Below are 27,699 nucleotides of genomic sequence, written 5' to 3' on the forward strand. Positions count from 1 at the left end.
GAAGAAGAAGGCAACATTTTTAGCTGGACGCATTGGTTACATGAATTTACTCTACTTTCTCCTTAAAACCACTTTACTGAATCGTAAGTAACGTTAGTTACAGCTAACATTCCCGTAACGGTTAACTGTAGTGGCATATCTGTTATAGACACAGGAAGATGGATATTGCTAGGCAGCTTCTTGCTTGAGTTGCTAGCTAGTTAATGACTGTGTGACTAATGTTATGCGATTGTCCCTGACTTCAGCACATAGCTATCCAATTTGCCCATGCAATGGACTAATAGCCAGCTACCCCATTCATTAACGCTAACTGCTTTAGCGCCTATTGACGATACGATAAAACTGCCCCGGTCAGAAGATACTAAGAGCCCCGAAGCTTGCTCTATACATTAAGACGCGTCCCGCTTGTTTAAAAACAACGAAGACGGAAGCCACTAAAAATTACTGTAGGCTGCAACTGTGTTAACCGGGTCACTCAGTGTACAGTACGGGTGTATTTTGCATTTGTGATATGAAAGTAGAGGGATTTATGTTTCTAGAGCCGTTACCGCAATTGAGAATCGTTTCACGTTTAGACGGAGTATGTTTTGGTTTCCAGAGAAAATGATCCTTTAAACAGAACATGTAAGGGCCTTGGACTAAAATTAGTACAGTAACGTTGGGCTCCTTTAGTCCGTTATTGGGCTAATAGCCGTCTAGTAAACTGAGTAGTATAAATGGTGCAAAACGCATCTCCTCATGGGTGGGTATAATTTGTGGAACGTTCCAACAGGAATCTGTTCCAGAAACTTAGTAAACAACGCATACAACGTTGTATAGCGGCAGAGTAAGGTACCAGGTAGGGAGTGAGCAAATTTGTTGAGTTTTTCCACTCACCACGTTTATTCCGAAAAATGTCTGTCCTCACACTGGTAGCCTATGGACAAACATTAAGAATAAGCTACGTGGTGAGTTGATGCCTATTCGGCAGCTAGTTAGCTAGGTGAATTGATCATGCTACGCTGTATGCATTGTTTGTTGACATCCTTGTTATTTACGCAGTTTTGGGAACAGATTCCTGTTGGAACGTTCCCCAAATTATACCCACCCTTTCCTCATTGATCACAGGGCCCAATGTGTTGGCAGGATTTGTAACAAAGCAACATTTGGGTATTCTAGTTTCTGAAAACAGATAATTGCTACCAGTGACATTATGATTAGACCTACTCAGACATAAAGTTGTTATAATATCTGTTGCTAATAATGTCTATAAGAGGACCAATTACTAGAACGGTTGTGCACTTTTAGGTAGGGCTCAACAGTGTTCCCATTTTACTAGCATATGCGCCAAAATATTTCACTGTGCGATGTGGAATTTAAATTTAGGAGCACCACTGCACTTAGAGCACAGAATCATGACCGCCATGCTTGCACTGTTACTAAAAATAACTGCTTGTTACGTCAAATTTGTCATTGTGCTCCTACATTTTTCAACTTAAACGCACATGTGCTCCATGTAACAAAAGTTCAGCGTAGAGCCCTGTTAGGCTAGCAGCTTTTCAGCTGTCAAGATAGCTACAGATTGTAAATAACGTGTTATTTAACCATAAAAAAATAAAAAAAATCCATTATACTGGGAGTTACTCTCGAGTGGCGCAGCAGTCTAAGGCACTGCATCTCATTGCTAGAGGTGTCACTACAGACACCCTTGTTCAAAATCCAGGCTGTATCACAACCGGTCGTGATTGGGAGTCCCATAGGGCGGCGCACAATTGGCCCAGCGTCGTCCGGGTTTGGCCGGTGTAGGCCGTCATTGTTAATAAGAATTTGTTCTTAACTGACTTGCCTAGTTAAATAAAGGTTAGGTACTTATCAAATAATGACGGTTCCCTGAGCAACTGTCGTCATTACTGCTGTCACAGCCGGTGTACTTCCAAAAAAGGTCTAAATAAAAAGTGACATTGGATGGTAGCCTAGGGGTTAAGAGCGTTGGGCCAGTAACCGAAAGGTCACTGCTTTGAGTCTCTGAGCTGTCTAGGTGAGAAATCATCAGTCTGTGTCCAAATCAAATTTTATTTGTCACATACACATGGTTAGCAGATGTTAATGCGAGTGTAGCGAAATGCTTGTGCTTCTAGTTCCGACAATGCAGTAATAACCAACGAGTAATCTAACCTAACAATTCCACAACTACTACCTTATACACACACAAGTGTAAAGGGATAAAAAATATGTACATAAAGATATATGAATGAGTGATGGTACAGAACGGCATAGGCAAGATGCAGTAGATGGTATAGAGTACAGTATATACATATGAGATGAGTAATGTAGGGTATGTAAACATTATATTAAGTGGCTAGTGATACATTTTTACATAATTTCCATCAATTCCCATTATTAAAGTGGCTGGAGTTGAGTCAGTATGTTGGCAGCGGCCACTAAATGTTAATGTCCTTGAGCTAAATGTCCTTGAGCAAGGCAGTTAACTCTAATTGCTCTTGTAGTTCACGCTGGATAAGAGCGTCTGCTAAATCACTGAAATATAAAGTAAGAGTTATTCATGTGGCCTGGCTGGTCTAGCGGTGTTGCTGCAGCCTCCGGCACGCGTCTACAGTGTTGTCATAGGTTCAAATCCTGCCTACTTTCCTTTGACACAACCTCTATCTTTCCCCGCTGTCATCCTCTCTAATCCCTTAAACACATTATTTTTTTATTTATTTTTTATAGCGTGCGGTTGTGCGGGTGGCCCATGTTATGCCTACTCATGGACTAAAAAAAACCATGTTCAATCTCTATTGAAAGTGGTCTTTACCCCAGGAGTAGATTGTGGAGGAAACGGTCTGCAAATGATGTAGACTGCAAATGATGTAGATTGCAGTGTGTGGCCTGCAGTACTTCAATCCAGCAGGTGTCACTAGTATCTCTTATGAAGTAAATTGTTCTGCAGAGTGGATGGAAGTGGAGAGGGAATTGCATATGGACGGAGCTTAAGCGTCAGTGTAATAGACAAAGGGTGTGTTCAGTTCGCGTCAATGTTTGTTATGTAGCATGATGTTTTTTTACTGAAACCGGCACCGTTCTTCAACAGCCTTTGAGGTACGCGTTAGACAGAAGGAAGGGAAGCACTCCTAAGGTACACGATAGGTCTTTGTAGATAGGAGCTCTTTGGTAAATTGGTAATCAAAAAGGAGGACCAAGGCACTCTTCATATAATTAACTAATGTCTTTATTTGTATGGCGTGTTCAATTGAACAAATATTTAAAAACGCTTGCGTTTCGGCTGCACGGCCTTTGTCAGGGACTACAAAGATACAATGTCTTTTGAACAAAGTATTTTCCCAATCAATGCGGATTTAAGGGGGGGGTGGTTACAGAATAGCTAGTCAATATTCATGAGACAACACCTAGTAACAATACTGTACATTCAAAAGTGAAATAGACGAGTTATAAAAATGAATATTAAAGTTAGAAGTATTAGAAAAGACAAAGTAGTTCTAGCCATGAATAGGAGTGGGTGTAGGAGAGCTATACATTTCATAGTGCACTAGATGACAGCAAACATGGACCACAGCATTCCAAACAGAGGGTAATTGGGCAATATGTCCACTAGATGACAGCAAAGGGACCACTAACACACTACCGGAATGGGGAGAAATCTATATCTTCATTTTAAACCAGGGTACTTAGTGGCCGGCCTGTAGTTTGTAAAACCAAAAACGTTCCCTTTGGTTTAGTGGTTTAAGGCGGTCCCCTCTTCTGATTGAGGCCGGTACATGATCAATACCCATAGCTTGAAGGGAGGCAGGGTTACCATGGTGTAAGGACTTGTAGTGCCTTGCCATGCGGTCGTCTTAGTTGCCTACTCCTTTGGGGCACTTATGTTCTGCTAAGCTGGTGGTTTTACAGTTAATGAAATGTTTGACTTGGTACTCTGTGTCAACAAAATACTTTTTCTGTGCAATATTTCTGCAATGGTTGCATTTGAAAGAGCCAGCTGGGTTTGTGGTTTAGTCTTTTGAGAGTCACCAGGAAGGTAGCTGTGGACTAGTTTGTCTCTTAACGCTTATGACTGGTGGCTCTGGGAAGACTTTGTATCACTTTGGATGATTCCCCAATTCTCTTTTAAAGATTATTTTAATGTTCTGTGCTATATTTAAGCAACAAGGTCCGAAGGGGTGTGGTATATGGCCAATATACCACGGCTAAGGGCTGTTCTTAAGCACGACGCAACGAGGAGTGCTTCGATACAGCCCTTAGTCGTGGTATGTTGGCAATATACCACAAACCCGAGGTGCCTTATTGCTATTATAAACTGGTTGCTAATGTAATTAGAAGAGTAAAAATAAATGTTTTGTCATACCCATGGTATACGGTCTGATATACCACGGCTTTCAGCCAATCAGCATTCAGGGCTCGAACCACCCAGTTTATATTTTGTAACAAAGTACACACTCTCTTGTGCATCACGAGGAGCTCCCCTTCGCAACAAGTCCTCTCTGTCAAGTCGTCCGGCCCTTTCAGAATTTGATTGCTTAACCCCGGCTCAAGAAGCGATTCTCCCATTCAGCAGATTTGACACTGTAGTCTGTTTCCTGATCGCAAATTCTGCAGACTCTTTGGAATTGGCTATAAGGAATTTTCTATTTTAGCCTTTGGGGATGGAAACTGTGTGCCTTCAGAATGGTATTCCCATCTGTAGGCTTCTTAAAGTTGTATGTGTGCAAAAAGCCTTTGTCATTTTTACTGATGTCAAGATCCAAAAAATGTTGGTTCTCTTTGGTGTAATCCAATAGTCAGTTTGATGTTAGGGTTAATGCTTTTAAGGTATTGGTGGAAGGAAATAAGTGAATCTTCTGAGCCGGACCAGAACAGGCAGACATCATCAATATAGCACCCCCACCATATAATCCGGTCAAATAACTGTTTTTTTAGAAGGATCCAGAAAGAAGTCATTTTCCCATTTACCGAAGTACAATCCAACGTAGGAAGGGCTGTAGCAAGCTCCAATTGCACATCCTTTGACCTGTTTAAAGACGAGGTTCTGGAAGACAAAAAATGTTATTATTTAGAGTCCATTCAGTCAGTGAGAATGAATTCTGAAAGAGGCGTGTCAGGCCAAGTACTCAAGAATGGTGCATAGCTGCCAATTCTTCATATTCAATGGTGGTGTACAAAGACTCCACATCCAAGGTGACTGAAAAGGAAGATGTGCCTCTGTTTAATTCCTTGATTTTATTCAACACACCTGTGGTGTCTTGAAGAAAGGCTGGGAGTGACGTCAGAAAAGGCTTAATAAAGTAATCAATGTACTTGGAGATGGGTTCTATCAGGCTTTCATTACTGCTAATGACTGGTCTGCCTGGGGGGGGCTCTCTTATCTGAACTCATTATCTGAAATATAACTTTTCACCTTAGCGTCTGTGAGGATCCCTTTCAATTGGGGCGGCAGGTAGCCTAGTGGTTAGAGTATTGGGCAAGTAACTGAAAGGTTGCAAGATCGAATCCCCGAGCTGACAAGGTAAACATCTGTCGTTCTCCCCCTGAACAAGGCAGTTAACCCACTGTTCCTAGGCCGTCATTGAAAATAAGAATTTGTTCTTAACTGACTTGCCCAGTTAAATAAAGGTAATAAAAATAAATCCGTTTTTAGGGCCTCTATGGTTGAAAGTAAGAGATTGGTAGAATTCATCATTGTATAATTGACGGTAGGCTTCTTGTCACGTTTTGTACTGTAGCGCCACCTTTTGTCTGCTTTTTTAACCACATTCTGTTCATTTTTGGACAAGGATTCAATTGCATCCCTCTGTCTTTGAAAGGTTACATTTTGTATTTATTATGGATCCCCATTAGCTGCTGCCTATGCAGCAGCTAAGCAAAATGAAGGCAGTTTATACAATTTTAAAACATTATAATACATTCACAGATTTCACAACCTACTGTGTGCCCTCAGGCCCCTACTCCACCACTACCACGTATCTACATGACTAAATCCATGTGTATGTATAGTGCGTATGTTATTGTGTGTGTATGCATGTGTCTTTGCTAATGTTTGTGTTGCTTTGTGCCAATGTTTTTATTTTTAATCTAATTTTACTGCTTGCTCAAGTTACTTGATGTGGCATAGAGTTCCATGTAGTCATGGCTCTATGTAGTACTGTGTGCCTCCCATAGTCTGTTCTGGACTTGGGGACTGTGAAGAGACCTCTTGTGGCATGTCTTGTGGGGTATGCATGGGTGTCTGAGCTGTGTGCCAGTAGTTTAGACCGACAGCTCGGTGCATTCAACATGTCAATACCTCTCATAAATAAAAGTAGTGATGAAGTCAATCTCTCCTCCACTTTTAGCCAGGAGAGATTGACATGCATATTATTAATATTAGCTCTCTGTGTACATCCAAGGGCCAGCCGTGCTCCCCTGTTCTGAGCCATTTGCAATTTTCCTAAGTCCTTTTTTGTGGCACCTGACCACACGACTGAACAGTAGTCAAGGTGCGACAAAACTAGGGCCTGTAGGACCTGCCTTGTTGATAGTGTTAAGACATTATGTTTGGTTTGTGTTACTTTTACCCTTTTAAACAGGTTCTCCACATCAAAATGTGCAAATTTGTTTTGTGTCTCATTCTGGACAATGGGACAAAGTGGTTTTAGGCTTAAAATGTGTTTGAGGGCACAGAAACGGACTAATCTGACACTGGTGTCTAGTTGGAAAGGTGTTTTGCTTGTACCAGGCCTTCAGATGTAGAAACAAAATGGGTCAATCTTTGAGTTAAGTTCATTAGTTGAGTATGTGGGAGCAAAGGACAGTCCTTTAGACAAGACCCTTACACCGTCATCAGAAAGGGGTTCTCCAGAAATGTTGATCACAGGCTTGTTCTGGTCCTGCTCCATGTGGTTGGATAATCTAGCTTTCTTCCTCCCCCTCTGTGTTGGCCTCTTCCGTATTCTCTCCACTTTGAGAACCTGCGTGGCTCCTCTTTCAGGTCTAAAAAATCTTGGGAGGAGCCGGCCTCGCGGAGTGTCTTGGATGATCCTCATCGTCACCGCTCGTAATGTTGAAAGAAACAGATGTGGGTGTGATCTGAATTCTTGCAGGTTGGTTTTCTCCAGGAAAAGACCTTGCCATCTCTGTAGTCTACTTCACCTCTTCTAAACTTCCTTAGCTTGTCTAGCTTCAATTTAAGGGTGAATGTGTCTATATTGAGGTATGTACGCTTGCTCCAGTTTGGTGGTTGTGGTGAGTTGTGGCCTGAATCAATATGGGCGTGGCCATTTTTAAATCGCAAAACTTGTGCAGCACACTATACGGTAAGCACCATCTGGGCCACCATAATCCACTTTTTTTCCAGCTGGTAATTCAGTACTGTTTCTGTTAAATTCAACGTTGCACACTTTTGTCAAATGTTCTGTTGAACTGAACACAACCCAGGATTATTTAACACTGCTTTAAACACTGTCTCAATAAATCATCTTTAATTGACATCCCACAGGGTTCTGGGGAAAGGACAATGACCTCGTTAGTGGCCTATGATGATTCTGACCAGGAGGATGATGACGGAGCACTCCCTCCTCTTGCCAAATGTCCCATGGATGATATTAGGCAGTCCCAAGGAAACCAGAAATGGTTGGATTCTAACTTCTATGGACCATTATTACCCAGTCCCCATTACAAACAACTGGAAATAGGACAATGTGGTGATGGTAGGACAGTGTCAGAACCTCACAGGGAGATTTATCCCCTTCCATTGGGTCTCTCAGGGATTGTGGAGAACAGCTCAAGCTCAAAACCATACTCTGCTCCACAATACTGTGTTAATTTGACCACAGCGAAGAGGCATCAGGCTGCACCACCTGGTGTCTCGCCATACATTCCTAAGAGACAGAGGTTGGCCACACCAGGAAAGAGAGAAGAACCAACCTCTTTGGAAACGACTGATAAGTCCACTGTCTCCAGGCTGCTGACCGAGGTCTCTGAGCGGGTGCGTCCGTACCTGGGGACCAGGCCTGGCAGGGCAGCGGTGCCCAGGTGCATGCAGCTCAGCCTCCAGGCCCACCAGGCTCCAATCAACGTGATCCAGTGGTGCCCAGTGCCCCAGCTCAGCCACCTCCTACTGTCTGCCTCCATGGACAAGACTGTCAAGGTAACCATGATGCCATTTTGAATGGATGTGGTAAAAGGTGTGTGTGAGCCATTGAGTGCTCTATGTTTTCGGTCATACATGTGGTAGTGTAAATCATAGCCTACGCACAGCATCATTTTACACTTGTCAGTCCTAGGGACAGGTAAGTGGGTAATTAGTGTACAGATGATCTGACATTCAATGTAAGTGGCTCACCAGGTTAGACGGTAAGATGGATGATAACCATCTTGCAGTGATATGGAGACAGAGCGAGACCTGTGTCACTGTCAAAGCAATGTGTGTCAGGACCCATGGGATTTCCTTTCCTCCACTACTACCTACTAGTGTTGTCGCGATACCAGAACCTTGACTTAGATACCATGTTCAGTATCACAATACTTGATACCATCACGATACTACATACCAAAACGATACCCAAATGATACCACAGCAACAACAACAAAAAGTCTGCGTATTAGCCAAAGTCACAGGATGGCACTTGATCCAGATATCTTTTGAGTTCAATATAATTCCATCGATTTTTGAATGTATGCATTAATTCATAAATTATAGAATCATACAATCAATTTCGATTCGTTTTTTACCAGTCTAACTACATAATGGTAATCATTTATTTGAATGGTAAATCTCTATTGATAGACTGGGTAAATCAAGATGTAGCCTAGGCCTGTTTTGGCTAGCTTGTTTTGGCTGATTTCACGAGGCTACAGATGGGAAAACAATCCGTTTACCTTCCATTTGGGACATATTTTATTGTACTGATCAACAGCATTTACATAGAAGCAGTCTCTTCTTTTGTAAAAGTGCCATGATGTCATTCACACACGAAGAAACTCCCAGTGGTGAGCACATTTGCATGCACGCAAATCATTTGATATTACATTGATTTACGGCAGTAAGCAGAGTATGGAAATATCTTACTCTGCTTATCTTAAGGTCAAAATCGAAGTAGGCATACATACACCAATTAAAACCTCCTGGTTTTCAGAGCAATCTTTCAAATTATTAGGACGTGTAAGTGGCTTAATCTGCGCATGTGCCAGCAGCAAGCCTCCCTGTTATGCCGAGTGAAGAGTTCGGGAAAAACCTGTAAGTACGCATCTTAGAAATAGTTTTCACATACAAACTTTTTTGTCTGAATTCCGAAAAAATTACATGGTCACTGTGGTAGAATGTTTCTTTTTATGGCCTGATTTCAGATGTAAACAGGATTATTAGGGAAAATGTTTTCAAATATTTATATTAATTCTGTCCAACTTCAGGCGCGCGTTTACTGTGAACACTGAAGCTGTACCCGCTTTAATTTACTGTTTTAACAGTGACCAACTAGGTTACTGTGGCTATTTGATTAAAATGTCGGCCTACCAAAACATGCAGGGCTTGACATTAACCTGTTTATCCACTTGTCCTTCAGACAAGGAGGTGACTGAACATTTTGTTGTGGTGTTTAATGTAAGAAACCACTTTCATTATTATTCCCGTACCGTTATTACAGAGAATCAGACAAATTATAATACCCTCTGCCTATTGGCTACTTAGCTTATTCAAGCCTGTCTCAAAATACAACACTGCCCTTTTTTTAAGACATAAAAAAAATCTCTGTACCAGACTTGCTTTTCAAAGATCGCTACAAATGTACACACTTTGCTCTTGTAGGAAGCAATCACTCCCACATTGCTGACTACAAAGTAGCTATAACTCGGCCAACTAGCAAAGAATATGAACAAATGTGCACACGTGGCTACATGCAGCGCTCGCTTTGATCTCAAAGCAATTGTGTAATAATCGTGACTGCTCATGCTGTAAAATAGTCCAGTTCAAAGTGAATGGCACATCCATATATGGCAAGGGTCTATTTGCATATAGGTCTACTGCAGCTCTGATTGGTTATGGCTCACCGGTCTGTACTCTGTGTAGAGTACGGGCCTGAGTCATGCCTGTCAATGCAATAAAATCTGATGCGCTCTGCCTACAACAAAATCTCTTGCATAGTTTTGCATACAAAGTCTTGCATAGTTAGTTTTGTTTCGGTATGTTGCATTGAAAGTGGTTAATATTGCGTTGATTCGATCACATAATCCCACAGTAAAGGGAAACGTTGATAGGTTTAACTACCGGGGGAAAACTCCACTCAACTTTCTAATCTCGTGCTTCTTTGTGCTGGCTGTTATTTCTTCTGCAAGGCAGTCCTGGCGGAGCTGCGCACTCGCACACAGCTTAGATAGAACATTGTATGTAACCGTGCTCAGTGTTTCCTCATGGCAGGCTAGAGCTAGCAATGAGTGCGCTATGGGAATATCAGCTGTGCTGATAGACAAACTTGATCCTCTCTCAATCAGTAGGTGACGTGGGACACATTTGACAGAAGTACCCGAAAGTATGTTCTAGTATCGAGAAAGTACTGACGTTTCGGTATACCATGCAACACTACTACCTACCACATTTCACCAGGGTCGTATGGCACCAAATGGAAGAAAACGTGAATGAAACTGGGAGGGACTACCTTAACTTTCCAGATAAGAAATTGTTTTAATTTTCTGTTGCAAAATGTTTTGCTATGGTGTGCCCCAATTAATACGACCCAGGAAGACCTAAGTTTACCTAATGTAACCTAGGTTCTATGATATGAGTGATGTCTCTCACTTTGGGTAACGCCTCTTAGGGATGGAGTCTAGGAAGGTCCAATCACACAACGTCTGTCGGACAGGAGCAACGACCAATAGTGGACCAACCCACTTTCCATATAAGGAGCCGTAGTCTGCTCCCATCTTCACTTCTAAGTACGTTCATCTTCCTTACGCAAAGCATGAATAGTAATGCGGTGAGAGACCTCACTCATAATATCATAGAACCGGGGTTACATTAGGTAACCTAAAGTTATATTTCAATTACTCGTTCGGTCACTTTGGGGATATAGCCAACTCGAGTAGCGCTCATATACTCTCCGAAGCCACGTCTGGATCGGATCAACCCTCAGAAGTCCCGACAATAAGCACTGTATGCGCTAACGAGGGTGTAGTGACGTCCAGTTCATAGAACCTCACAAATGTATGGGGGGGGGGGGTACCCCAGTGTGCCACATTATAGATATCTTGAACAGAGATGCCTTGAACAATGTCCATGATGTAGACATAGCTTCCACTATACAATGGGATAAACGCTGTTGAGAAGTGGTCCTCCCTGCGTGGGGAGGTGCCCAAGAGACAAAGGGCTCTCGTCGTGTCCAGTGTGTGCCTGGCGTAAGCGGTGGAGGCACTCCTCCATGGAGAAGGGCGGTGGGTGAAAGGCCAACAGCTCTAAAGTGAAGCGATTTATAAGCACTACTAACATAAGGGACAAACCTTGGATAACCCCGGGGCAAATCATAGGTAGTTGTGGCCTGACGGTGCATGCAGTTCTCCAACCTGCTTTGCTGATGCAATGGCTAAAGGTAAAGCCGTCAAAATTTCACGCTTTCCACGAGCCACTGTTCACCCAGGGGGTTACTATTCTGGCTCAGGCTTGCACCATGTTAGCCGGGGGGAGCAGTGTTGCGCCTCAGTTGACCGTAGTGCTGTGCGGTGTAAGTGGTCAGTTTTAGCCGTAGCTAGCTAGTAATTCCAGAAATCGGAGTGCTTGGTTTAGTTCGTCCAGTACGGGGAAAACAGTAGCCATAACTCCGAGAGAGAAGGTTCTGTCAGCTGGTTTATATGTGAGCTACTCAAAGCCTGACCGTTGGGTTCGTACTTCAAAGCCTGACCGTGGGGTCTGTACAACTCACCTAGCTAATAGTAGCCTAGTGGTCTAAACGCATAGCTGTAGTTAGCCGGAGAACACTATTGCTCTTTACAGGCTGAAACATCTCCCACGACCATAGTACCAAGGCACAACTGGTCAACCTATCCAGCGAGGGCGCTGGTAAGCTAAATAAGGGGGAAAGTAACACTACCCAGTGTAGGTATAAGAGCTAGCTCAGTGTGTACTGGCGGACGGTAGCTGTGGTGCTAGCCCTGGTATTAGCTGGCTGGCAATTGCCCCATGGGCCAATTGCCTAGCTATTGCTTGTTCACTGCTCGCTGAAGACAGTGAATGGCATACGTCTTAAGTGAGCTAGCTGTTTAGCTTCGTCTAGTAGTGTGGCGTGGGCTAACTGCATCACAGCAGGGGACTCGCCCTGTGCAGCGGTAAAAGTAGCCATATCTCTGGTATGGAGACCCGGACTATGCATCTGCTATTCGAAGCTTAGCTGTAAAGCTAGCGAGTCCGTTCTCCCAGTGGGTCAGTACTCTAGCTATATCAAGCATACTTCCCGGGGAGGTAGATCTAGTCGTGTGCTTCACCAATGCTTAGCTGTGCAGCCAGTGTTCCCTGGCGTTTTAGCTAGCTAACTTAGTGTTCACGTCGAGGGTTAGTAGCCTCGTCCCTAAAATAGGAAGCCTGGGAAAGTTCCGACTGAAAGTTCCAGTCGGCTAACCTTGAAGGCAACATAGTTATAACTAGCTAGCTACTTCTCAAAACGAACCTCATTGTGGCTAGCTATTTTTTGGGGGGTCTTGAATTGTAACATCCAATCAAAATCTCCAGGCCTCCAAGGGAGGCATGACTACTACGTGATTTGAGGTATGGGAACGCGAGACTAGTAGCCTAGCTATAGCAAGCACACCACTGAAGAAAGAATGTGCGTTCTTTCTTAGCTAGCAAGGTTAGCTTAGAGTCTGGCTAACCGAATCTCAAGTGTCTTTCCTGTGTTCCACTTTGGTGGGAATAAGCAACACGAAGCAGGTATCTGGGCTGGTAAGGCGAAAGCTAGCTGTGTGGTGTAGCTGTCGTGTGAGGTCAATCCTCAGCACAAGAAGCTTCTGTCCTGCGCTTGGCGGCTGAGTTCTTGACGGTCCACCTGTGAACAGTTAAGCAGAGGGCCAAGTCGAGGACCTTAATTTGAACCCGTGAGGAAGACGAAAGAAGTGAAGATACTACGACCCCTTATATTGGAAGTCGGTTGTTTCTCTATTGGCGGTTGCACCCGTCTATGACCGACTTTGTGTGACTGGATCTTCCTAGACTCCGCCCCGAACAAGGCCTTACCCAAAGTGAGACACCGAAAGAGTGATTGTAAATAGAACCACCAGCTAGCTATTCATCTCATCCATAGGTCAATTGGTGCAGAAAGCTAAATATTTTGATCCAGAGCAAAAGTGTGTTTCCTGCACAGCGCCAGAGAGCATTAAGCTACCTGCTACCCAATGGGCTCTGTATAATTAACAATTTAAATATTCATGATGAAATTAGGCTATTCATGCAGAAGTGCAAGTGTACTGCTGCTAGGCTCCCTCTGTCACCTGGCAGACTAACTCAGACGGCAGGGCTTGTGAGTTAGTCTGTTGCTGGGGATTAGATCAGTTAGTAACACTAGATTCATAATTGTTTTCCTCGTCCAATTACTTAGGTTTTATTTATTTGAGGATGCAAATTAATTGAGCCCTTATAGCAATATTTATTGTTTGTATAATAAACTGTCTAAAGTCGATCACTCACAAATCATTTGAATGGGTCACCCAATTGGAATATGCAATGCAAAATTAAATCCAGGGAAACCCAAATAAACATTTGTGCCATGCTGAGGAAGGGGGGACAGGTCAGAAGAGGACCCTATGTCCCTGGCCAGCCCTGGTCTACATTAGGCCTACACATTTTACAGCCTACTGTCAGAATTTTTCCTTTAGAGGGCAGTGTTTCTCTTACAATGATTATTTAGCTGAACTTGTTTAGATGTTGCTGTTGTTCATGATAGACGGAAATAGTATTGTACAGTTCACCTACTCCAGTATATTTCATTTTCAGCTCTTTTTTTTTAGTGTTGCTCTGGCATTCCCTCAATGTCTTCACTGCTTTACATTTCCAAAATATTTGCCTCTAAGCTTCTAGGGGATTCTGTTTGGTACAGAGCCGCGAAGAAGGAGCTTGTTCCTGAATTGACATGTCACACATTCCTGTTGACTCTCTGTGGAGTATGGGGCCTGTCATACTTCTCCATGCTCTTTCATGCTCCGTGCAGTACAGTGTTCAATAATGAAATAGAGGGAGACGGATCTGGCTCACAGATCTTCAAAGACCCTCTGTGGGTCTGGATATGCTACGGCATAGAAACTTCTCATCATTAGTTTTGGCCTTCACACAAAAGACCACCCACTCAATTTCAGACGTTTCCTGAGGAGACTTTTCCAAAGGGGCTGGCAGACGCTTTCTTTTGACACAGATGTCTCCCATGGCACCGACAGTTGGCCCCATTGCCACCTACTTGAATCGGGGTTTGTCAGGTTCAGCAAGCCTCTAATTTCCAAAGGGTGAAATTGACTTATTTGAACCAGCGCCCACTTCTGTTGTCATTGGGCTGTTTTTGCAGCCTTCCTCTTGTCAAGGAGTAGAAAAACAAAGCAGTGAAGCATTGAACTACCTAATCCCACTCGTGACAGGCTGGTGCACTTTTCCTTTGTTTCTTCATGACTAGGTTCAGAGAAGCCTGCATTCAAATCACAAAATCATTCAGCTATTTCTTTCTTGAGATTGATTTATGGCACTCAAAGTTAATTAGCTAGATAAATGAATTAGCGAGTGCTGTCTTGCTTTTTTAAACCCTCAAAATAAGCCCTAATTTACAACTGAATTAAGCCAATTTGTCAGCAAATAAAATAAAACACATTTAAAGGTCCAATACAGGATCAAATAATTTCTGGGTGACAATTAAGTACCTTTTATTGTGATTTGTTTTCAATGAAAATGGTTAAAAAAAAATGAGCAAAGAGCAATTTCTCAAGAATTTCGCTAGTGCTGTCAGGGAGTGGTCTGAGGGGGACAACTGAAAACTAGCTGTTATTGCCAAAGATGTTTGGAACTCTCTCTTATTGGTCTATGAACTAATTTACTGCCTGGTGAATTCACCAGGGAGGCCAAAACTCCCTCCCACCAAAACAGGCTAACAATTCTGGCGGCCTTTTCAGACAGCTATTACACTAAAAAGGCATAATTTTCACAATTTCACAGTATTATTCCAACCTCTGTGTGGAAATATACACGGAACAAAAATATAAATGCAACACGTAAAGTGTTGGTCCCATGTTTCATGAACTCAAATAAAGAGCCAAGACAGTTTTCCATATGCACAAAAGCTTAATGCTCTCAAAGTTTGCACAAATTTGCTTATCCCTGTTAGTGAGCATTTCTCCTTTTCCAAGATAATCCATCCACTTAACACGTGTGGCATATCAAGAAGCTGATTTAAACAGCATGATCATTACACAGGTGCACCTTGTGCTGGGGGAATTAGAAGGCCACTTCAGAATGTGCCGTTTTGAGAATGCCAAGACTATGCAAAGCTGTCATCAAGGCAAAAGGCTACTTTGAAGAATCTCACACATACAATTTATTTAGATTTTGTTTAACACTATTTTTTTTGTTACTACATGATTTCATGTGTTATTTTGTAGTTTTGATGTCTTCACTATTCTATAATGTAGAAAATAGTTAAAAAAAAAAATGAAAACCCTGGAATGAGTAGGTGTGTCCAAACTATTGACTGGTACTGTGTGTATATATAAAAGACAGAAAAATCATGTTTTTTACTGCTGGGACTTTTTAAAGGGATAGTTGACCAAAAATGTTAAAAATCTAGTAACACGGAGATACTGCAATCCAGACCTGCGTTCATGACTAGTATCATTTTAAATCTTTACTTCCATAGTACTTTTGGTGTTTGCTTTAGTCTGGAGGGGCTCCTCTATGGGAGGAGTTTGCAGTTTTGCAACTAATCTATTGGTTCCATTTCGCTAGGGAAGCTCAATCAATCCCAACTAAACTTTTTGAAATGATTTCAAAAAGTTTTTGACCCCAGGTCTGCTGCAATCCATGCATTTTCTGTGTTAACCTAGACACTGTCATCAGCCGCTAAAGTTGTTAGTATGTTCTAAGTTCTATGCCCAAATGAATGCAAGCATATCCGTTTTTGGTGCATATGCACTTGTTTCCTAGCCAAAGTGAGAGGTGAACACAGAGGCTCAGATTACCCTTTATCCCCCTCAAAAGTCATTCAATGCCATCCTAAAGGACTCTGTGGCCGCCTGGGGCCCCAATGTGGGAGGCAGCAAATAGTATGTGAGATTGTTTACACGTACAGCAGCCCAGGGATTTTACTCTGGTTTCAATTTCGCCGCTAGATCATTATCTCAGCGTGATCCTAGTCGTAGATATGGATTGCCGGCTTAACCTCAATTGCCTCGTCACATTGACATTCATTCACACAGTCTGAAAATAGCGTTCCTGATGGCTCTGGAGGTGACGGTAGAGCACCAGGGTGTATTCGACCAGTGGCCCTGTCATCATGTCACAGGCTCTGTCTCACTCAGGACAGCGAAATATCCTTCACAAATAGCTCTAGTTCTCCACCAAAGCCAATTGATCTAGGCGGACATGTTTTGTAGTTAGAGTGTTTGCTTGTGGACTTAATTTAGCACAAACCCTTGATCCAATGTGCAATTGGAAGCCAAATACTTTTTAAATTAAAGATGTTAGATCTACAGTAGAGTTAAAATAAAAAAAATGATCCCTCCTGCACACACTTAGCAATATGATAGTGGGGCAGGCAACTTTTTTATTTAGGCTAAATTATTTGAATTGAAGAACCGTGAAAGAAACTGATGAGTATCTTTTTTTCCTATAGTTTATAGGGAAATTGTCCAGGTTGAAACCCCCCATATTACTGATTTTACTTTAGCGAAGTGTGAATGTAGCACCCTCTTAAAGAACCATCCTTTTTTCTGATACAGAATAATGCGTGTGATTTTTAAAAAGCCTCTTTGTGCTCTTTCTGTGGTGTTTGAGAATTCCCATTACAACTGATAAAGTTCCTCAAAACACGACTGTCTCCAATTAACCACTGCACTGTGTCCAGGGGTGTATTCACTAGGAACCAAACAGAAGCAACTGGGATGAAATGGGGAGCAAACTACCTGAATTTGTTCAATAAGAAACTCTGCGGTTTGCACTAGGGGTGCGCAGGTCAGCTGTTTGTTCACCTGCGATTGCTAATAACCCGTCCGCAACCACCTGATGATGTGAAAATTTGAGGACGGCACCCGACCCTAACTCGCAAATATAGAAAATGCACTATAGACTAGATTTTTTTTTTGTGAGCTGAAGCGCCAGTGCAGCTGGGTCATGCAGCAAGACAATGATCCAAAACACAAGTCTACATGAAAATGGCTTAAAAGTAACATTTGAATTTTTGGAATGGCCTAGTCAAAGTCCACACCTAATTGCAATCGAGATGTTGTGGCAAAACTTGAAATGAGCAGTTCTTGCTTGAAAACTTACACATTTTGCTGAGTTAAAGCAGTTTTGCATGCAAGAGTGGGCAAAAATTCCTCCACAGGGATGTGATGCTAATCAAAATGACAGGAAGCATTTGGTTGGAGTCATTGCATCTAAAGGTGGCACAAGCAGTTATTGAGTGTAAGGGGGAAATTTCTTTTTCACACAGTGGTATTGGGTGTTGCATAACTTTGTTAATAAATAGAATAAGTAAACACAATAAGATTACACTTGTAAACTCGGGTTCCCTTTGATCTAATATTAGGTTTCTGTTGAAGATCTTATAACATTCAGTATTTAAAATAAAAAATAAAAAAAAATAGAGAATCAGAAAGGGGGCAAATACTTTTTCACAGCACTGTACATGCAGCGTCTCTTCTGTCATTATATGTTGCCCTAAAAGACTAATTTTACCCGTGCTCACCAAAATATCATAAATCGATAGAATGAATGTTTCAATCTATTTGAAGCATCGGTAAAGTTTCAGCTCTTCTTTCGCGTTCGCAAAGACGTTTAGGGGACGGGAGAAAGTGCTATAAGAAAATAAAAAAACTGAGATATAATATTGTTTTGACCAGTTGTAAGGAAATAGAAAGCTTTGAAAACAACCCAACATGTGTCTGTTAAGATGTAATGGATGTGGATGCATATTTAGTGGTTTAAATACGATCAGCTTTGATGCTAATGATGATGGCACCTCTACAGATGGTATCTAACTGAGCATTTGCATTCTCTCAAGATGCTGAAAGAAAGTAATCACTTTGCCTACATTTGGTGTGTGATTTTACTGCAAGAAATGCTTAATTCTGCAGGAGTTAATATTAAGGCTATGCGAGAGGTTATGGACCTATAGTCAGTGTCCAGATTTCAGTTTCCGTTTAACCCATCTGAACAGGAGGCTACAGTGCCCTTGACGTGCAATAGGCCTATTTGAAGACCTCATCTTGTGACTGTCAAATTTGTATAGATCTTCACATAACATAGACGGCATCCTCATTTACCACTTCACCAAAAAAAAAATCTAAACATTACTTTTCTTGCCATCCTTCTCCTTATTTTCCAACTCTCCTTTCCTCTCACTGAATTCAACTCCGACATTGTCCTTTTTGCCTCCGTGGATTGACATGAACGTTTTCTTCCTGTTCCCAAAAGCATTTGGAAATTGACGCACGTACAGTTAGGCCATGAAGCTCAGGCTTATGCACTAATGCCAGATAGCTCAAAATAATGAAATAAATTTCACAAGAATAAAATATTTGGATTTTAAGATATTGTTCTCTCTTTATTCAACCCACATGCCACCTTTCATCCACATAATATCTAATGACCCTAAACCTGTCCACCCCACTAGGACTGTGGGTTCTGAGTCAACCCGCATCACTAGTTTGCACTAATGATAAATAAAATTTGATTTGATTTGATGAATACACCCTGTTTTGCAGATTTGGGATGGTGCAGAGAGTGGGCAGTGCCTGCAGGTATACTCCTCCCACTCGGGGGCGGTGCGAGATGCCTGTTGGTCCCCCTGTGGGCGACGCCTCCTCACCGGCTCCTTTGACAACACGGCCATGGTGACGGACGTGGAGACAGGTGAGCAACACTCTCTGGAACAATCCAAGTCACTTGTATTTCATATTGGTGACCAAAAAGGTTTTGTGTATTTTCTTGATTAGTTTAGGTCTACTAGTATCCCTTTTTTACATGTATTTCAAATCAAATCAACTTTTATTGGCCACATACACGTGGTTAGCAGATGTTAATGCGAGTGTGTAGCGAAATGCTTGTGCTTCTAGTTCCGACAGTGCAGTAATATCTAACAAGTAATCTAACAATTCCACAACAACTACCTAATACACACATCTAAAGGGATGAAATAAGAATATGTACATATAAATATATGGATGAGCGATGACCGAGCGGCATAGGAAAGATGCAATAGATGGTATAAAATACAGTATATACATATGAGATGAGTAATGTAAGATATGTAAACATTATTAAAGTGCCATTTTATTTAGTGACTTCTCCAAGATCTAACATTAGACCATTGAAAAATGCCAGCTGTAGAAAACAACTATGGATAATCGTTGAGACAAATAGCATTTGATATAAGACTGATTGTGCACTTAAACTAGCATAGCCAACGTAAGTAGAAAATCTTGTAAAGTCCCCTTAATTCCTCCTGTAATGCATATCCTATTTTCTTACGTGTTTTTTTTTTCAACAGTAAACACATGTAAGGAAGTGCGTTGATTTTAAAGCTCTCGGTGGCTCTCCATTTTTTAGGTCACCGCATGATTAGTCGTTGCAGTGTGCACTTCCTCTCCCCGTGTGGCTGTCAATTCTGCCAATAAAGCCCTTGGATAATTGCTTCACCCGCCCATTAAATACCCTGGCAGCTCGGGGTACGTGATCGATAGCAGATCCACAGGCAGAATCCAGCATGCCCACACACCGCCAACCCTCAGTCACCAGACTGCTGTGACATAATCTCCTGTTTACCCCTTCCTGTCATTGGTCACAGAGTGTGTTGACTCAGTGGAGGACTGACCCAGCAAACAGGGGATGTCCTCAGGACATAAGAGGACGCTCCTGTTGGGCTCCCTTTAGGGTTTTATCGGAACAATATCCCACCGAGCGATCTTGAAAAGTTACAACATGTTTACCTCAGTTTGGTTGCAAAATAACATTACAGTAAGGACTCTTGATGACCATTTGGAAAGACAGTTGGGCTCCGTCAGTCAACTTTTACACTGGCAGGTCAGCACTCATGAATACCGGTATGCTGTGCTTCTTTATCTGGCAGGCAGGGAGACTAGGCTCCCTCTACCGCCATGACTAGATTTATATCCCTCCGGATGGCGCATTTTGGTGAATGGCCCAGACCCGAGGTATTGAGATAATTAGAATATCAATGCAGCAGCATTTGTTATGTACGTGCTGACAGTCACAAATTCATATATATGTTAATAGCAAGTGGACTGAGGAGCTGGAGTGGTGTGCTGGTGTTTGGCGCATCAGCTCGTAATCAATAGATGTGATTCATTGGCTCTTGATGCTCTTCAATAAAGCGGAGGCTCTCAGCTGCAACGAGAAAGGCTGGGTTATTTAGATGATGGACTGTCAATGTAAACAGCACAGCTCTTGGCTGTCTGGCTGGCTTTTGGAGAGCCCGCACTTAGTGCCTTCAGAAAGTATTCATACCCCTTGACTTATTCCACATTTTGTTGTTACAGCCTGAATTCAAAATGGATTAAATAAAACAAATTCTCACCCATCTACACACACTACCCCATAATGAAAGTGAAAACATGTTTTTTTAATTGAAAATGAAATACTGAAATATCAAATGTACATGTATTCACACACCTGAGTCAATACTTTGAAGAAGCACTTTTGGTATCGATTACAGCTGTGAGTCTTTCTGGGTAAGTCTAAGAGCTTTCCACACCTGGATTGTGCAACATTTGCCAATTCTTTTAAAAATTCTTCTTGCTCTGTCAAATTGGTTGTTGATCGTTGCTAGACAACCATTTTCAGGTCTTGTCATAGATTTTCAAGGAGATTTAAGTCAAAACTGTAACTAGCTTATGGTAGAGAAATTAACATTAAATTCTCTGGCAACAGCTCTGGTGGACATTCAGTCAACATGCCAATTGCACGCTCCCTCAACTTGAGAAATCTGTGGCATTGTGTTGTGTGACAAAACTGCACATTTTAGAATGGTTTTTTATTGTCCCCATTACAAGGTGCACCTGTGTAATGATCATTCTGTTTAATCAGCTTCTTGATATGCCACACGTGTCCGGTGGATGGATAATCTTGGAAAAGGAGAAATGCTCACTAACAGGGATGTAAACACGTTTGTGAATTTATTTTTATGGGTATAATAATAATAATAATAATAATAATATAAAAGCACTCGTATTTGGCCTACAGAATGACCGTCACAGTTCAGTAGCAATCGAGAGTTGGAGGGATGGATGAAATAAATTGTATTTGAAGGGTATTAGTGAGAAGTGGCAGCTGCTTTTTGGCCTTTTTCAAGCATGTTCTTGGGCCAGTGTGATTGGAAGCCACTGGCAGAATATTCACAGGTAGTGGTTTACAACAGAAGCTGTAACTCCACTTTGTGACCCATCCCCCCCTCCAGCCATTGTGTTTTTGGACGATTCTTCCTTCTGGGAGGAATGTATGTGAAGTGGTCATAATATCCTATGTAGCTCAACCACTGGTGTCCTGCTTTTTGTAGTTTCTCTAATGATGAAAGCTTATTATATTTTTGGCTCCATCTATCTTCAATGTCCTCGCTCTCTCTCGTATCATGTAGGCCAGCACTGTGGATCATATGGCTAGGAGTTCAGAGACCAGCTCTAGCACAGAGATCAGTCGCCTCCCCTTATCTTCAAACTCCGCTAAGCTAATCAATGTTTCTTAATTAAAACGTGAAAGGCCTTATTTATTATGCAAATGAGGCTGGTTTCTCATAGTCTCCCCAAACATTAGCTTTGAATCTCGATGACAGATCTCAGACCCCTCCCAAATCACAACCATTAAAGGCAAAGGTGTGAAATGCACCCCGCTTGGCCACACGCCTGAAGAAATATTCCGCAAACTCTGCTGATCAATAGGACGGGGACTCGCTCCACCCAATAAATAAGCGAGTCCCTTGTCTGTGGCTATTTGTGGTGACACTTCCTCATTTTAACAGATTTGTGTGGAAATACACATTTTAATTATGAGGTAGTGTTTTGTCAGGAGCTTACTAGAATTTAACACTTTTGAGGGAGTCTTTAACACTGCTTATAGAAGTCTTGGTTGTGTGTGGGATTGATTAAAGAGGAGGCGCATGGCCCTGAGGTACATTTTACATAGCCTTTGACAGGTCTGCTGTCTGGGTATAGTCTGGAACGGTCCCCTTGCAGGTTTGTGCTGTACGTTCCGACGGAAACATTGGGCTGTTGCACCCTTTTCAGGCTTAATTATATTTAAGCCCTGCAATGTTTGTTTTGAAGCTCAACATCACTATAATTTAATAAGGAAAAGCTTGTTGACACTTGCTGGCCTAAACAGTGGAATCTTTGTATCATTTCTTTGTCAGTTTTAAATTAGCTTTTTATCTGGACTTCTTTTTTACGTGTGTGTGTGAGAAAAGCTGCTTTTTGGTTTTCAAACACTAATTTGTTCTGCATGGTTAAGGGCATAGTTCCAAAAATATCACAGGACTTTCCCAAATGTCTCATACTTTATTTGGATATCACTGATGCATTGTGCCAAAACATTGTGCTAACTGGGTTTGTCATATATGGTACATAATGTTGCATTATGGGGTGGCGCAGGACCAAACATTTCCTGGGGTGGCGCAGGACCTTCCTTGATCTGAGGGCTCCTTTGACTTTGAAGTGGCTCTGTGTCCAATTTCTCTGTCATGTATGCTTTTATCCAAGCCGTTATTTTTCCGTACTCCTCTCCTGTTTGCTAGAGGTTTGTGATGGTGGTTTCTGTGTTTGGTTCCTCAGGACAGCAGATCGTGAAGGTGGGGAACCAGTTCAAGGTGATGTGCTTGGCAGTGCAGCCCGACGACCCTGAAGTGTTCCTGTGTGGGGGTTACAGCTCAGAGGTCAAGGCCTGGGACGCCCGTACCTGCAAGGTCAGCTGCATCATTAACCCTCTCTTCTCTCCAGCACTGTAGGCCTATCCCTGTTAGACCTGGATTCAAATAGTATTTGTTTTCTTTGAAATACTTTCGTAATGGAAACAATAGCATAGTCCCAAAAGTGTAAACCTCATCCATCTGGCACTCTAGGCAGGCTCTGTCAAACACTCAATTTGAATTTGTTCCCAGGTCTGATCTCTCTCTGTGGCTGTCCGTCACCGAGAGTCATCTGAGCTAACAGCACTGTCGTGGCATGCTAATCTATACTGTGGTGCACTACACCCCTTCTGGCATGAGTTCAGACTGGCATGTTCCCAATTGCCTAGCCACTAGTACATTTTAATGCCAGTAGGTGTCAATGTACATTACCGTTCAAATTTTGGGTCACTTAGAAATGTACTTGTTTTTGAAAGAAAAGCAAATTTTTTTGTCCATTTTTTAAATAACTTCAAATTGATCAGAAATACAGTTTAGACATTGTTAATGTTGTAAGTGACTATTGTAGCTGGAAACAGCAGATTTTCCTCACACTCCTCTTTTTTGGTTAGAGCCAGTTTGCGTTGTTCTGTGAAGGGAGTAGTACACAGCGTTGTACGAGATCTTCAGTTTCTTGGCAATTTCTTGCATGGAATAGCCTTCATTTCTCAGAACAAGAATAGACTGATGAGTTTCAGAACAAAGTTCTTTGTTTCTGGCCATTTTGAGCCTGTAATCGAACCCACAAATGCTGATGCTCCAGATACTCAACTTGTATAAAGAAGGCTAGTTTTATTGCTTCTTTAATCAGGACAACAGTTTTCAGCTGTGCTAACATAATTGCAAAAGGTTTTTCTAATGATCAACTTGGATTAGCTAACACAATTTACCATTAGAACACGGTTGCTGATAATGGGCCTCTGTACGCCTATCTAGATATTCCATTAAAAAATCTGCCTTTTCCAGCTACAATAGTCATTTACAACATTAACAATGTCTACACTGTATTTCTGATCAATTTGATATTTTAAATGGACAAAAAATTGCCTTTTCTTTCAAAAAACATGGACATTTCTAAGTGACCCCAAACTTTTGAACGGTAGTGTATGTTGCAGAGGAATTGGAATAGTCATATCTGCTAGAGGAGCCAAGCTTCACAACATGCAGTATTTATTCAACCTTGAATTTATGCCCTATCTTCTGTGTTCCCAGGTGGAGAGGGTGTACAGGGCACGGATCCAGCAGACTCTGGCCATCCTGTTCCTGACTGGGGGCAGGGAGTTTGTGACCAGCAGTGACTCGGTCAGCCGGGACTCTGCCGAGCGCACGCTCATTGCCTGGGACTTCCAAACCACCGCTAAGGTCTCCAATCAGATCTACCATGTAAGTAAGACCAGGGTCGTGTTCAGTAGGGCATACTGTATCAAAACAATTTGCAACAAAAAATGTATATGATAGTTTCTTATTGGACAATTTCAGTTAGTACCTCCCTAGTTATCTCCGTTTCAAATTGTTGTCTCCCTACGGGACAAGGCCTAGATGGCTTGTCTCATCCCAGCCATGTTGTCCCTGCTTTTGCACACATACTGTGCCTGTAAAGAGCAAAGAAAATCTCTTAACTAGTCATAAAGTACTTTATCAATCTACGATTGGTAAATTAATTATACACTGCTCAAAAAAATAAAGGGAACACTTAAACAACACAATGTAACTCCAAGTCAATCACACTTCTGTGAAATCAAACTGTCCACTTAGGAAGCAACACTGATTGACAATAAATTTCACATGCTGTTGTGCAAATGGAATAGACAAAAGGTGGAAATTATAGGCAATTAGCAAGACACCCCCAAAAAAGGAGTGATTCTGCAGGTGGTGACCACAGACCACTTCTCAGTTCCTATGCTTCCTGGCTGATGTTTTGGTCACTTTTGAATGCTGGCGGTGCTCTCACTCTAGTGGTAGCATGAGACGGAGTCTACAACCCACACAAGTGGCTCAGGTAGTGCAGTTCATCCAGGATGGCACATCAATGCGAGCTGTGGCAAAAAGGTTTGCTGTGTCTGTCAGCGTAGTGTCCAGAGCATGGAGGCGCTACCAGGAGACAGGCCAGTACATCAGGAGACGTGGAGGAGGCCGTAGGAGGGCAACAACCCAGCAGCAGGACCGCTACCTCCGCCTTTGTGCAAAGAGGTGCACTGCCAGAGCCCTGCAAAATGACCACCAGCAGGCCACAATGATTGACTTGGAGTTACATTGTGTTGTTTAAGTGTTCCCTTTATTTTTTTGAGCAGTGTATATAAATACCCATTGGTTCTTGAAGAATATAACATAGAAAATGCAGCTTAGTTTATTTGTCATACCCCATCAGAACTGAAAATATTAGATTGTTTTACTCCAATGTTGGTCAAAAATGTAAATGTAAATAAACACAATATGGAAAAATGTCTTATCTTTTATTTCAGCTTGTGAAACATGGGACCAACACTTTGTTGTTTTTATATTTTTGTTCAGTATGTAATGTTGATATCATGGATGGTAAGTCCTTACATCCATAGCTATATTTTTGAATTTGAGTGGTTACATTTTTCTAGCCTCTATCCTTCAGCTTTTTACTAAAACAGTGACGGGGTGCACTGCTTTGTTTCAACTGCAGATTGCCCCTTTAAAGCTCTTGTTTTTGTTTTCCATAATAGTTGGATACTACATTTTTCCTCTCCCTGTAATGTATGTAAATGTCGGTCCATGCAGCCATATGTCTTATTGACTATTTAAGTGCATGTGGGTGGTTTTTATGGCAGAAAATACAGATAGTATCTTTTGAGTGTGAATGCCAAGCCAGTTGAATGCTTTCTGACTTTCTCCCATTCACTTGATTGAATCCAGGAGCGGTACACGTGCCCCAGCCTAGCCCTTCACCCCCAGCAGGACTCCTTTGTAGCGCAGAGCAATGGCAACTACATGGCCCTATTTTCTTCCCAGCGGCCATACAGAATGAACAAGAGGAGGCGGTACGACGGACACAAGGTCAGTGGTGATGAGGCCGTGCGCTTTGCATGGGAGATCCATACACTCTACAAGCCGCTCTATAGCGAAAAGCAGTAGTCCCTCTGGTCTGTCATTTACAGTCCTCTAATGAACACCGATGAGTCACATATATATAGAACGTGACATTCAGATATGTTATACAAATATTAAAGGGACCTGCTGAGGTTTTACCGTCAATATTCGTCTGACGAGTGAGTAGTCTTCGGCTAGCTATAGAAAGCAGCTGTAACTTTTAGTGTAGTTCCAACGTTGGTCCTTTGTGTAAAAACATGGTCTGTCTGCTAAAACGGTGCTAATATATATATATTTTTTACATTCCAATTAGAATAAACATGTAATTTATTTGTTTATGCATGTTATTTCCCCTGTTTGGTAATGATATGCTAAACAGTACTGTGATGTGTATTACTAACAATAGACATAGGTGGTCTTTATCTTAAATCCTCTCATGTGCATGAGATGGCATGACGGAGGTAATAAAGTAAACAGTGTGAATATGAAATGCATGCAAAGCAATATTAAAAATAATAATTGTTTGGGTTTTTCCATCAGGTGCTCTAATTACTATAGGGGGAGTCTCAAGCAGACAACAGAGGATTGCAACCTCGAGCTGTATTATTGTAAACTTGTTTTTCATGAATAGCCAATTCCTATCTGCATTTTGATAATTTTTTGTGGGACTGGGTCATTTGTGGTGTGTATAGTGTGTAAATTGATTTCATTGCTAATGTAAGGTGTGATGGTTTAGGTAGAGGGCTATGCGGTGAGGTGTGGCTTCTCTCCGGATGGGTCCATACTGGCCACGGGCAGCTCCACAGGCTCCGTCCACTTCTACGACCAGCAGAGTGCTCGGACGCTGCACACGCTGCTCGCACACCAGCAGGCATGCATGTGTGTGTGTCTGCACCCTGTGCTGCCCGCTGTGGTGGCAACGTGCGACTGGGGTGGCGAGCTCAGGATCTGGCAGTGATTGGCACAAAGAAGGGGAGGAATTATAACACCCAGACACTACAAACATCCAGGCATCCTTCCTATCCGAGCTGCCGGAGAGAAAGGAAACTGCTAAGGAATATTTCCATAAGGCCAATTGTGTGGCAATTTACTCTTCATACTGAAATTCGCTTCCATTCAAATACATACCTGTTGACCAAACTGCTGGCAGTTGTCTATTGCTTAGCTTATATCATAACTTCAATCAAATGTCAAGGCAAAAATGTAAAATTGACTTGTTTTTTTGGTACCATAGCTTACTCAGGAATTATTGTACAGGATTCTCACTCACATTGTAAATGAACGACGTGATGACCCTGTTTGTCACAACTATAATAAAAGTAGTAACCTATTCTACATTCATTGTCATGTATTGTACTGTGTGTGGTCTTTGTAGAAGATAATAATTTGCAGTCAGGGGCACATTAGAGTGAAATGTTAATTAAGAAAACATGTCTTTGATCCTCTGCAAAGGGTACATTATTAAAAGCTTTGTGAGTTTATTATCATCAGACAGTAGTGGGTATGAATGCAGCTCTAGCCTGTCTGCCATATTAAGTCACTGACCGAA

The 27,699-nt window shown here is 42.0% G+C and overlaps 1 protein-coding gene across 4 annotated transcripts; it reads left to right on the forward strand.

Annotated features, from left to right (window-relative positions):
• On the forward strand, positions 1-27,487 carry wdr25 (WD repeat domain 25). 4 transcript variants are annotated; one of them, XM_038967489.1, is made up of 8 exons: positions 1-83; positions 6,962-7,073; positions 7,469-8,119; positions 18,904-19,051; positions 22,981-23,111; positions 24,306-24,476; positions 25,977-26,117; positions 26,887-27,487. In XM_038967489.1, the coding sequence occupies exons 3-8, from the start codon at positions 7,487-7,489 to the stop codon at positions 27,106-27,108; spliced, it is 1,446 nt and encodes a 481-aa protein (XP_038823417.1). In that variant the 5' UTR covers positions 1-83; positions 6,962-7,073; positions 7,469-7,486; the 3' UTR covers positions 27,109-27,487. The 4 variants fall into 4 exon arrangements, with proteins under 4 accessions (XP_038823417.1, XP_038823420.1, XP_038823419.1 ...); XM_038967491.1 differs by having other exon boundaries at positions 14-83; positions 6,939-7,073; XM_038967492.1 differs by lacking the exon at positions 6,962-7,073.
• The last annotated feature ends 212 nt before the right edge of the window (positions 27,488-27,699 follow it).

This window comes from Salvelinus namaycush, chromosome 28 (genome assembly GCF_016432855.1).
Source record: "Salvelinus namaycush isolate Seneca chromosome 28, SaNama_1.0, whole genome shotgun sequence".
NCBI lineage: Eukaryota > Metazoa > Chordata > Actinopteri > Salmoniformes > Salmonidae > Salvelinus > Salvelinus namaycush.